The sequence below is a fragment of the Bombina bombina genome, chromosome 1, assembly GCF_027579735.1.
Source record: "Bombina bombina isolate aBomBom1 chromosome 1, aBomBom1.pri, whole genome shotgun sequence".
NCBI lineage: Eukaryota > Metazoa > Chordata > Amphibia > Anura > Bombinatoridae > Bombina > Bombina bombina.
In genome coordinates this window covers 564,277,872-564,291,451 of record NC_069499.1, presented here as the reverse complement: position 1 = coordinate 564,291,451, position 13,580 = coordinate 564,277,872, and the positions used below count along the sequence as shown (strand labels likewise).

Sequence of the window (13,580 nt, the reverse complement as noted above, 5' to 3'; positions counted from 1 at the left end):
CTTTAAAAAATTTATCACCAGAGGATTCTGGCGAGGGGGAAGTTATGCCGACTAACTCTCCCCACATGTCAGATCCTTTGACTCACGCTCAAGGGACTCACGCTAAAATGGCGCCAAGTACATCAGACGCCCATAGCGATTACTTTGCAGGACATGGCGGCAATCATGGATAATACCCTGTCAGCGGTATTAGCCAGACTGCCTGAATTCAGAGGAAAGCGCGATAGCTCTGGGGTTAGACGTAGTACAGAGCGCGCAGATGCCTTAAGGCCCATGTCTGATACTGCGTCACAATATGCAGAAGCTGAGGAAGGAGAGCTTCAGTCTGTGGGTGACATTTCTGATTCGGGGAAACCTGATTCAGATATTTCTACTTTTAAATTTCTTGGGGAGGTGTTAGCTGCTCTGAATGACTGTGACACAATTGCAGTACCAGAGAAATTGTGTAGACTGGATTAATACTATGCAGTGCCGGTGTGTACTGATGTTTTTCCAATACCTAAAAGGTTTACAGAAATTATTAATAAGGAGTGGGATAGACCCGGTGTGCCGTTTTCCCCCCCCTCCTATTTTTAGAAAATTTTTTCCAATAGATGCCACCACACGGGACTTTTGGCAGACGGTCCCTAAGGTGGAGGGAGCAGTTTCTACTTTATCAAAGCGTACCACTATCCCTGTCGAGGACAGTTGTGCTTTTTCAGATCCAATGGATAAAAAATTAGGTTACCTTAAGAAAATGTTTATTCAACAAGGTTTTATCCTGCAGCCCCTTGCATGCATTGCGCCTGTCACTGCTGCTGCGGCGTTCTGGTTTGAGTCTCTGGAAGAGGCCTTTCAGACAGCTACTCCATTGACTGAAATACTTGACAAGCTTAGAACACTTAAGCTAGCTAATTCTTTTGTTTCTGATGCCATTGTTCATTTGACTAAACTAACGGCTAAGAATTCTGGATTCGCCATCCAGGCGCGTAGGGCGCTATGGCTTAAATCTTGGTCAGCTGACATGACTTCAAAGTCTAAATTACTTAACATTCCCTTCAAGGGGCAGACCCTATTCGGGCCTGGTTTGAAGGAAATTATTGCTGACATTACTGGAGGTAAGGGTCATGCCCTTCCTCAGGACAGGGCCAAATCAAAGGCCAAACAGTCTAATTTTCGTGCATTTCGAAACTTCAAGGCAGGTGCAGCATCAACTTCCTCTGCTACAAAACAAGAGGGAACTTTTGCTCAATCCAAGCCGGGCTGGAAACCTAACCAGTCCTGGAACAAAGGCAAGCAGGCCAGAAAGCCTGCTGCTGCCTCTAAGACAGCATGAAGGAACGCCCCCCTATCCGGTAACGGATCTAGTAGGGGGCAGACTTTCTCTCTTCGCCCAGGCATGGGCAAGAGATGTTCAGGATCCCTGGGCGTTGGAGATCATATCTCAGGGATATCTTCTGGACTTCAAAGCTTCCCCTCCTCAAGGGAGATTTCATCTTTCGAGATTATCTGTAAACCAGATAAAGAAAGGCATTCTTACGCTGTGTGCAAGACCTCCTAGTTATGGGAGTGATCTGTCCAGTTCCACTGACGGAACAGGGGCAGGGTTTTTATTCAAATCTGTTTGTGGTTCCCAAAAAAGAGGGAACCTTCGGACCCATTTTGGATCTAAAGATCTTAAACAAATTCCTCAGAGTTCCATCGTTCAAAATGGAAACTATTCGGACCACCCTACCTATGATCCAGGAGGGTCAGTACATGACCACAGTGGATTTGAAGGATGCTTACCTTCACATACCTATTCACAAAGATCATCATCGGTTCCTAAGGTTTGCCTTTCTGGACAGGCATTACCAATTTGTGGCTCTTCCCTTCGGGTTAGCTACAGCTCCAAGAATCTTTACAAAGGTTCTGGGATCGCTTCTGGCGGTCCTAAGACCGCGAGGTATATCAGTGGCCCCTTATCTGGACGACATCCTGATACAGGCGTCAAGCTTTCAGATTGCCAAGTCACATACGGACATAGTTCTGGCATTTCTCAGGTCACATGGGTGGAAGGTGAACGAGGAAAAGAGTTCTCTATCCCCACTCACAAGAGTCTCCTTCCTAGGGACTCTGATAGATTCTGTAAAAATGAAGATTTACCTGACAGAATCCAGGTTATTAAAGCTTCTAAAATCTTGCCGTGTTCTTCATTCTATTCCGCGCCCTTCGGTGGCTCAGTGTATGGAAGTAATCGGCTTGATGGTAGCAGCGATGGACATAGTGCCATTTGCACGCCTACATCTCAGACCGCTGCAACTATGCATGCTCAGTCAGTGGAATGGGGATTACACAGATTTGTCCCCTCTGCTAAATCTGGATCAAGAGACCAGAGATTCTCTTCTCTGGTGGCTATCTCGGGTCCATCTGTCCAAAGGTATGACCTTTCGCAGGCCAGATTGGACAATTGAAACAATAGATGCCAGCCTTCTAGGTTGGGGTGCAGTCTGGAATTCCCTGAAGGCTCAGGGATCGTGGACTCAGGAGGAGAAACTCCTCCCAATAAATATTCTGGAGTTAAGAGCAATATTCAATGCTCTTCTAGCTTGGCCTCAGTTAGCAACCCTGAGGTTCATCAGATTTCAGTCGGACAACATCACGACTGTGGCTTACATCAACCATCAAGGGGGAACCAGGAGTTCCCTAGCGATGTTAGAAGTCTCCAAGATAATTCGCTGGGCAGAGACTCGCTCTGGCCACCTATCAGCAATCCATATCCCAGGTGTAGAGAACTGGGAGGCGGATTTTCTAAGTCGTCAGACTTTTCATCCGGGGGAGTGGGAACTCCATCCGGAGGTGTTTGCTCAATTGGTTCTAGCAGCGCCTTGGTTCTTCAACCTGGCTTATGTGTTTCCACCGTTTCCTCTGCTCCCTCGATTGATTGCCAAAATCAAACAGGAGAGAGCATCGGTGATCTTGATAGCGCCTGCGTGGCCACGCAGGACCTGGTATGCAGACCTAGTGGACATGTCATCCTTTCCACCATGGACCCTGCCTCTGAGACAAGACCTTCTACTACAAGGTCCTTTCAATCATCCGAATCTAATTTCTCTGAGACTGACTGCATGGAGATTGAACGCTTGATTCTATCAAAGCGTGGCTTCTCTGAGTCAGTCATTGATACCCTTATACAGGCACGAAGCCTGTCACTAGGAAAATCTACCATAAGATATGGCGTAAATACCTTTTTTGGTGTGAATCCAAGAATTACTCATGGAGTAAGATTAGGAATCCTAGGATATTGTCCTTTCTCCAAGAGGTTTTGGAAAAAGGATTATCAGCTAGTTCTTTAAAGGGACAGATTTCTGCTCTGTCTATTCTTTTGCACAAGCGTCTGACAGAAGTTCCAGACGTTCAAGCTTTTTGTCAGGCTTTGGTTAGAATTAAGCCTGTGTTTAAACCTGTTGCTCCCCCAGGGAGCTTAAACTTGGTTCTTAAAGTCCTTCAAGGGGTTCCGTTTAAACCCCTTCATTCCATTGATATCAAACATTTATCTTGGAAAGTTCTGTTTTTGATGGCTATTTCCTCGGCTCGGAGAGTCTCTGAGTTATCTGCCTTACAATGTGATTCTCCTTATCTGATTTTCCATTCAGATAAAGTAGTTCTGCGTACAAACCTGGGTTTTTACCTAAGGTAGTTTCTAACAAGAATATCAATCAAGAGATTGTTGTTCCATCATTGTGTCCTAATCCTTCTTCAAAGAAGGAACGCCTTTTACATAATCTGGACGTGGTCCGTGCTTTAAAGTTTTACTTACAAGCTACTAAAGATTTTCGCCAAACATCTACACTGTTTGTTGTTTACTCTGGACAGAGGAGAGGTCAAAAAGCTTCGGCAACCTCTCTTTCTTTTTGGCTTTGGAGCGTAATACGCTTAGCCTATGAGACTGCTGGACAGCAGCCCCCTGAAAGGATTACAGCTCATTCTACTAGAGCTGTGGCTTCCACCTGGGCCTTTAAAAATGAGGCTTCTGTTGAGCAGATTTGCAAGGCGGCGACTTGGTCTTCGCTTCATACCTTTTCAAAATTTTACAAATTTGATACTCTTGCTTCTTCGGAGGCTATTTTTGGGAGAAAGGTTCTACAGACAGTGGTTCCTTCCATCTAAGCCTGCCTTGTCCCTCCCTTCATCCGTGTACTTTAGCTTTGGTATTGGTATCCCACAAGTAATGGATGATCCGTGGACTGGATACACCTTACAAGAGAAAACATAATTTATGCTTACCTGATAAATTTATTTCTCTTGTGGTGTATCCAGTCCACGGCCCGCCCTATCTTTTTAAGGCAGGTCTAAATTTTAATTTAAACTACAGTCACCACTGCACCCTATGGTTTCTCCTTTCTCGGCTTGTTCCGGTCGAATGACTGGATATGGCAGTTAGGGGAGGAGCTATATAGCAGCTCTGCTGTGGGTGATCCTCTTGCAACTTCCTGTTGGGAAGGAGAATATCCCACAAGTAATGGATGATCCGTGGACTGGATACACCACAAGAGAAATAAATTTATCAGGTAAGCATAAATTATGTTTTTTGTTTTTATTAGTTTTTTTTATTTAGTCCCTTTGCAGCTATGGACACCTAACACCTTGTTGGAACATTTTATTATTACACTGTTGCTTGCATATAACACATAGGATTTTCTTTTTGCACTTTTATAAGCCACTCCCCTCAAAAAATTAACTTTCTTGTCTGAGCTGTTGGGTGAAATGGTTGTTTCCCTCGCCACCCGTTGCAGTTTTATTCAATGTATGGTGGAGGGGCACAGCAAGGTGGAGGTGGATGAGAAAAGGAACAAAGGATGGGAATAGAGCAGGAAAAAATCAATAGGTAGGATGTAGAGAAAAGGCAAAGCATTAGGGAGAAGTAGCAAAGAGGTGGGGTTGGTAAGGAGCAAAGGATAATAATAAAGGGGAAGCTCCTTTATTTATGCATCTGCAGCCCTGAAACCTGCAGGGTCTGTTTCTATCCCCCACTGCATACTTTAATTTTACATAGTACATATGAAAAAGCATCAGTTACATTTAAAGTAACAGGAGATGCATGATTGTGTACAACTGAGTCTTGGGACTCTCTTGCTCACTGGCTTATAGGGACAACCCCCAAATGTTTTTTTTTTTTTGTATATTTATTTTACTTATGTGAATGGGGGGGTAGCTATTATTGGTATTAGTTGTCTTGTCCATTCTTGTTGTGACTCTGCACTACTTTTGGAACAATTTTAAACATTTTGTTCATACAAAGCCTTCCCTTCCAACTTTTGTTTGAAATCCATCATAAATACCCATAAATAGTGACTGGTTTCAGACAAACACAACCATATATAGTATTTTATTTATATGTTTGTATTTATTTTCCTTCAGCAAAGACAAAGAGGATGAAAAGACTATTAGACAGAAGGAGGAAAGACAAACACGTCAGGAAGAGAGGTAAGCACCTGATGATCTAAAGCTCTCTGCACAGGAAAACTCACTTGCATGTAGAGGATATACACAGATGTGCTCTCTATGTTGTGATATTTTGGTGGTTCCCTAGGTGTTTACTTCTTTTAAATACTACTAGACACGGCTAACAATATTACATCTCTTGCACTCTTTTTAGACTAATTACAAAGCAGTTAATCGCATGTTGGACATTTTTTGTTTCCCACCTGGTTTGGGATAAAAAAAAAACTAAATTAACAGTTGCTATAGTCTTATTCTATAATAATTATTTGTATTTCCAACAATCATTTCCTGGTTTTACTTTACAGGAGGGTTCAAATGAAGAACAGGCATGATGAAATAAGGAAGAAATATGGTAAGCTTTATTTTTTATTGGTAAAAACGTTTAATGCAGATTGCAGCAATTTTTGGGTGACAATTGGTAGGAAAGCTAATGTTTTGCAATATGAGGGCTTTGTAATCAAGATGTGGTAGGCAGGCCGCTGTTGGCTGGTCATCTCCCCTGCTCTGTATGGGCCAACAATAGTGTCCAAGCGGCATATAGTTAATGTAGTCCATGCCATTTTACTTAAAGTTCTTCTTGCATTTATATTAGTCTGATGCTTTCTTACTTCTATAATATCCTGCAACTTTTTTTTTCTTTCAGGTTTGTTTAAAGAAGATAATCCTTATACCAAGTTTGACGCTTAATTACCTACATCTTTAAGACAGACTCTTTGATATAAATTGCTGCGGAACCTGCAAACCATATATGTTCTAAACCACCAGTTGATTCTGGATTTACTTAGTCTTTCCTTGGTTTAACAGAGACCACCACCTTTTTTTTTTTTTCTTGACCAAATCAAATCTTGAGCCATTTCAAATTAAAAGACCTTTTTTTGTACCTGGTGTATAGTGACACCGCTTTGAGTAGTTCCTCTGTAAAAGATCTAATACCACCTTTTTCCACTCCATTTTTTTATATATATTTTTCTATTAATCATTTTATGAGTTTGGAAGTCCTTGCTTACATATTCTCTCTGCATGTGCCTGTTTATTTGTACTCTTGCTTTCAATGTATTAGTAGTATTTGTATAATGACTAAATTAAGGTAAAAGGCAAATATTGCTTTCAGTTCATCACTTCAAGACAACTTATAATGCAGATAATGAATTACTCACTGTCAAGATATGCATGTTATGTTTTTTGGGTTTTTTTTTTTTTGCATAGTTTTAATACTTTGGGCTTTCAGGAACACAGAAGTGTCAAAGCTATATTTATGTTTATAAGCAGTACCAGTTTAGTCTGTCCCATTCATTTTAATAGCTTGTTTGATGCAACCACTGGCTGTATCTTTCATAGCTTTCTTTTGAAAACAAGTGTGTTATTTTTTTATTTTATTTTTCAATTAAAATTATACAAATATGACTTATTTTATTTGTTTTTGTCAAGCAGGCTAGAATGTAAGTACAGTATAATCATCCAAATATTCTTAGAGCTGTGTAGAGATTGTATTAAATCTGATAAGGCACAAATCATATCCACACAATATGCCGTTTTAGCTGTATGTATTTGTGTTTCAATGGACTCACTCAAAGCTGTGAAGATACTATCTAAGAACAAAGGGAATAACCCAATAGGGGGCGCTACTAAGAACGGTGTAGAATATATATGTAGGCCCACGTGACCATATATGGATGTTTCAGACAAACAATCAACAAAGTACTAATATAACATAGATACAATGTAAGTGTGTGTATTCACAATATTATACCCAATCCTAGATCAGGATGATAGACAAATATACAAAGTCCAGGATAACCCAATCTGGTATAGGTATCTGTCTTCTATTGGACTGGAGGCAGCACTCGATCTTCATCCTCCAAAGGTTATAAATCTAAAATCAAACACAGGAAAGAGGCGCCGTATGTGTGAATCTGAAGAAGCCAACGACAAATATAAGACATGTGCAGGGTACTCACAATGTGAAAAGGCACTCCAATGTGCCTATAGGGGCAGGCTGGTATTCACAGCAAACCAGCTGGCTGAACCGGCTAACCAGGATACCCAAGGTAGAGGACTCTATGTCTTGATGGACTGTGTATACTGGATCCAGCAATGTGGGAACAGGAGAAGGTGTCCCACATCAGACCGGTCCTATACTAACCAGTTTCCACACTGCAGCAAGTCATGTCTACACAGTGTAGACATGACTTGCTGCAGTGTGGAAACTGGTTAGTATAGGACCGGTCTGATGTGGGACACCTTCTCCTGTTCCCACATTGCTGGATCCAGTATACACAGTCCATCAAGACATAGAGTCCTCTACCTTGGGTATCCTGGTTAGCCGGTTCAGCCAGCTGGTTTGCTGTGAATACCAGCCTGCCCCTATAGGCACATTGGAGTGCCTTTTCACATTGTGAGTACCCTGCACTTGAAGATACTATCTGCATTGTTGGGACTTTTGCATGTGATGTAGTTTTTGCAAAACAGAAACATTCAATTTGTCTTGCAGGCGTTAAAGGAATCTGCTATTACTGTTTATTATAGAAATGCAAACTATTTTAAGTAACTTGTGGATTTTACACTCCCCTTTTTAGAGCACATGCCACTTTCAACGTTGGTGCCTTAAACTTTTTTTTTTCCTCGTTATTAAACTTTAAGACACTTTGTTTCTGTGAATTACTTTTATTACTTTTTGAGATTTCACAGGATTTTCAGAAATGTGAAGTCAGTAACTAGAGATGTTTGTATAAAAGGTGTATAAGTAGTACTAACACAAAACCAGGCTGGGATAATTGTCATGGTATTTGTATTAATTACAAAACATACAGTTGTTCAATAATAAAAATAGTCCACAAAAGAAAAGAATGGTGCATGGTACTTACTTAGTCTGCAGGGACATAACTACAATATACCGGAGACGTCTAGTGATTACGGCCTTCTATTCCACCCCCCGGCAGAGCATCCTCGGAACTCTGTCGTTTATAAAGGGCCGTTAGAGCACCTTGTTTCTACTATCTGGGGTTATGACATATAAGAATACTACACTTTCAACACATCCAGCGAATATAACGCTTACACCATTATCTGATTCTGACTTCATTGGTTAGATACCTCCACGCGGCTTTAAAGATGGTGGGAGAATGAACTGCTCCAGGTCTTTGACGATCATTTTCACAGCATGGAGAAAATTCTCATCTTGGCTCTATTGCAATCATTCCATGATTGTTGTGGCTATGGAGATGGAACAGAATGAGTTTGCAGTTCACTGTGACTGAGGTGACTACCTGGCCATTCACATGGAGGGTCCTGCTGATGTTTGAGAGCCTAAAAGAAGCTATATTCCCCCAAATCTGATCCCTAAGGGAATGTAGGGCCACATCAAGGCTGTGGCAAGGTGCTGTAGTGATTTAACCAGGTGTTGACTTTAGGCTGCTCCGGTTTGGGCATTAAGGGGTTAATTGTTTTGAAACTTGGGGTGCAATCTTATTAAGGCTTTAGCTACATACTGTGAAAATTTCAGAAAGATTGCTCTATTTTTCACCGTTTTGTAAAATTGTGTGCTCTTTTTATCTCTTAAAGGCACAGTAACTTTTTTTTATCAAATTGTGTTTTTTATTTGATTAAAGTGATTCCAAGCCTGTTTGTGTACTCTACTAGTCTGTTAAACATGTCTGACACTAAGGAAATCCTTGTTCAATGTGTTTAGAAGCCATGGTGGAACCCCCTCTCAGAATGTGTCCCACTTGTACTGATATGTCTATACACTTTTAAGATCATATTGTTGCACTTAAGAAAGATTATTCTCAGACTGAAGGTAACGAGGGTAGCCCGTCTGCCTCTCCCCAAGTGTCACAACCAGTTACGCCCGCGCAAGCGACGCCTAGTACCTCTAGTGCGTCTAACCCTTTTACATTACAAGACTTAGCGGCACTCATGGATAATTCTCTTACAGCCTTCTTTTCTAAACTGCCCGTGTTACCTGCAAAGCGTGATAGCTCTGTTTTAAGAACAGATTATGAGCATTCAGACCCTTTGGTAGCCGTATCCGATAAACCCTCACAACGCTCTGAAGTGGGAGCGAGGGATTTGATGTCTGAGGGAGAAGTCTCTGATTCAGGAAGGGTTCCTCCCCACACAGATTCAGATACATTGGCTTTTAAATTTAAACTAGAACACCTCCGTGTTTTACTTAGGGAGGTATTAGCTACTCTGGGTGACTGTGACCCTTTGGTGATCCCAGAGAAATTGTGTAAAATGGACAAGTACCTAGAGGTCCCTGTTTACACTGATGCGTTTCCAGGATATAAGAGGATTGCTGATATCGTTACTAGGTAGTGGGATAGGCCAGGTGTCCCTTTTGTCCCCCCTCCTGTTTTTAAGAAAATGTTCCCCATATCTGACCCCATGCGGGACTCGTGGCAGGCGGTCCCTAAGGTGAAGGGGGCTGTTTCTACACTAGCTAAATGCACAACCATACCAATTGAAGACAGTTGTGCTTTTAAAGACCCTATGGATAAAAAATTAGAGGGTTTACTTAAGAAAATTTTTGTTCAACAAGGTTTTCTTCTCCAACCTATTGCCTGCATTATTCCTGTAACTACTGCAGCTGCTTTCTGGTTTGAGGAGCTGGAAGACTCGCTCCAGACGGAGACCTCATATGAGGAAATTATGAATAGAATTAAGGCTCTAAAGCTAGCTAATTCTTTTATCACTGACGCCGCTTTCCAAATAGCTAAGTTGGCGGCGAAAAATTCAGGTTTCGCCATTTTGGTGCGCAGGGCGCTATGGCTAAAGTCCTGGTCGGCCGATGTGTCATCTAAATCCAAGCTTTTGAACATTCCTTTCAAAGGGAAGACCCTATTTGGGCCTGAATTGAAAGAGATTATTTCAGATATCACCGGGGGAAAAGGCCATGCTCTCCCTCACGACAAAGCCTTTAAAACAAAGAACAAAGCTAATTTTCGTTCCTTTCCCAATTTCAGGAACGGCCCGCTTCATCCTCTCTGGCTGCAAAGCAAGAGGGTAACGCTTCACAGCCAAAGGCAAACTGGAAACCTTACCAGTGCTGGAATAAGGGTAAACAGGCCAAAAAGCCTGCAGCTGCCACCAAGACAGCATGAAGGGGTAGCCCCCGATCCGGGACCGGATCTAGTAGGGGGCAGACTCTCTCTCTTTGCTCAGGCCTGGGCAAGAGATGTACACGATCCTTGGGCATTAGTGATTTTAGCCCAGGGATACTTTCTAGAATTCAAGGACTCTCCTCCAAGGGGAAGGTTCCACATTTCTTGTCTGTCTACAGATCAGACAAAGAAAGAGGCGTTTTTACGTTGTGTAGAAGATCTACATACAATGGGAGTGATCCACCCAGTTACAATTGCAGAACAAGGACTGGGGTTTTACTCAAACCTGTTTGTGGTTCCCAAAAAAGAAGGAACTTTCAGACCAATCCTGGATCTCAAAATTCTAAACAAATTCCTCAGAGTCCCATCATTCAAGATGGAGATCATTCAGACAATCTTACCAATGATCCAGGAGGGTCAATATATGACTACCGTGGATCTAAAGGATGCGTATCTGCACATTCCTATCCACAAAGATCATCACCAGTTTCTCAGGTTCGCCTTTCTGGACAAGCATTTTCAGTTTGTGGCTCTTCCTTTCGGGTTGGCCACTGCTCCCAGATTTTTCACAAAGGTGCTAGGGTCCCTCCTGGCGGTTCTAAGACCGCGGGGCATAGCAGTGGCACCTTACCTAGACGACATCTTAATTCAAGCGTCAACTTTCCAAAGAACCAAGTCTCACACAGAGATTGTATTGGCCTTTCTGAGGTCTCACGGGTGGAAGGTGAACATCAAAAAGAGTTCTCTCTTCCCCCCTCACAAGAGTTTCATTCCTAGGAACCCTGATAGACTCGGTAGAAATGAAAATATGTCTGACGGAGGTCAGAAAGCTAAAACTCTTAACTACTTGCCGAGCTCTTTATTCCATTCCTCGGCCATCTGTGGCTCAGTGCATGGAGACAATCGGACTAATTTTTGCGGCAATGGACATAGTCCCTTTTGCTCGGATACACCTCAGACCACTGCAACTATGCATGCTCAAACAGTGGAATGGGGATTATGCAGATTTGTCTCCTCAAATTCAGTTGGACCAGGAGACCAGAGATTCTCTTCTCTGGTGGTTGTCTCAGGATCACCTGTCTCAAGGAATATGTTTCCGCAGGCCAGAGTGGATCATCGTAACGACCGACGCCAGTCTGTTAGGCTGGGGTGCGGTCTGGGACTCCCTGAAAGCTCAGGGCTTATGGTCTTGGGAAGAAACTCTTCTCCCGATAAACATTCTGGAACTGAGGGCGATATTCAACGCTCTTCAGGCATGGCCTCAACTAGCGGCGGCCAAATTCATCAGATTTCAGTCGGACAACATCACGACTGTAGCTTACGTCAATCATCAGGGGGAAACAAAGAGTTCCCTAGCGATGACGGAAGTAACCAAAATAATCAGGTGGGCGGAGGATCACTCCTGCCATCTCTCAGCTATTCACATCCCAGGAGTAGACAACTGGGAGGCGGATTTTCTAAGTTGTCAGACTTTTCACCCGGGGGAGTGGGAACTCCACCCGGAGGTATTTGCCCAGCTGACTCAGCTTTGGGGCACCCTAGAGTTGGATCTGATGGCGTCCCGTCAGAACACCAAACTTCCTCTCTACGGGCCCAGGTCCCGGAATCCCAAGGCGGTATTGATAGATGCTCTAGCAGCGCCTTGGTCCTTCAATCTGGCTTATGTTTTTCCACCGTTTCCTCTCCTCCCGCGTCTGGTTACCAGAATCAAGCAGGAGAAGGCTTCGGTGATTCTGATAGCGCCTGCGTGGCCACGCAGGACTTGGTATGCAGACCTAGTGGACATGTCATCTGTCCCACCGTGGTTACTGCCAATGAGGCAGGATCTTCTAATACAGGGTCCGTTCAAGCATCCAAATTTAGTTTCTCTACCTCTGACTGCTTGGAAATTGAACGCTTAATTCTATCAAAGCGTGTGTTCTCTGAGTCAGTTATAGGTACTCTGAGTCAGGCTAGAAAGCCTGTCACCAGGAAAATCTACCATAAGATATGGCGGAAATATCTTTTGTTGGTGTGAATCCAAGGGTTACTCATGGAGTAAGATTAGGATTCCCAGGATATTGTCCTTTCTCCAAGAAGGACTGGAGAAAGGATTGTCAGCTAGTTCCTTAAAAGGACAAATATCTGCTTTGTCTGTCCTGTTACACAAGCGTCTGGCAGAGGTACCAGATGTTCAAGCGTTTGCTCAGGCTTTAGTCAGAATCAAGCATGTCTATAAACCTGTGGCTCCGCCATGGAGTTTGAATATAGTTCTTTCAGTTCTTCAAGGGGTTCCGTTTGAACCTTTACATTCCATAGACATTAAGTTGTTATCTTGGAAAGTTTTGTTTTTGATAGCTATCTCTTCTGCTTGAAGAGTTTCAGAATTATCTGCCTTACAGTGTGATTCACCTTACCTGGTGTTCCACACAGATAAGGTAGTTTTGCGTACCAAGCCTGGTTTTCTTCCTAAAGTTGTTTCTAACAAGAATATTAACCAGGAAATAGTTGTTCCTTCTCTGTGTCCTAATCCATCTTCGAAGAAGGAACGTCTATTACACAATCTTGATGTAGTTCGTGCTTTAAAGTTCTATTTACAAGCAACTAAGGATTTCAGACAAACATCTTCCTTGTTTGTTATCTATTCTGGTAAGAGGAGAGGTCAGAAAGCGACTGCTACCTCTCTTTCCTTTTGGCTGAAAAGCATCATCCGTTTGGCCTATGAGACTGCTGGCCAGCAGCCTCCTGAAAGAATTACTGCTCATTCTACTAGAGCAGTGGCTTCCACATGGGATTTCAAAAATGAGGCTTCTGTTGAACAGATTTGTAAGGCAGCGACTTGGTCTTCACTGCATACTTTTGCCAAATTTTACAAATTTGATACTTTTGCTTCTTCGGAGGCTATTTTTGGGAGAAAGGTTTTGCAAGCAGTGGTGCCTTCCGTTTAAGGTACCTGTCTTGTTCCCTCCCTTCATCCGTGTCCTAAAGCTTTGGTATTGGTATCCCACAAGTAAAGGATGAATCCTTGGACTGGAT

General features: G+C 42.8%; 1 protein-coding gene across 1 annotated transcript in view; it reads left to right on the top strand.

The window, feature by feature from the left end:
- Positions 1 to 6,867, top strand: part of PTTG1IP (PTTG1 interacting protein) — a 193,987-nt gene extending 187,120 nt beyond the window's left edge. The window contains exons 5-7 of the mRNA XM_053698766.1: positions 5,380 to 5,445; positions 5,769 to 5,815; positions 6,107 to 6,867. Coding sequence (XP_053554741.1) covers positions 5,380 to 5,445; positions 5,769 to 5,815; positions 6,107 to 6,150 — 157 coding nt within the window. The 3' untranslated portion in view covers positions 6,151 to 6,867. The remainder of the gene's footprint in view (positions 1 to 5,379; positions 5,446 to 5,768; positions 5,816 to 6,106) is intronic.
- Positions 6,868 to 13,580: the final 6,713 nt, after the last annotated feature.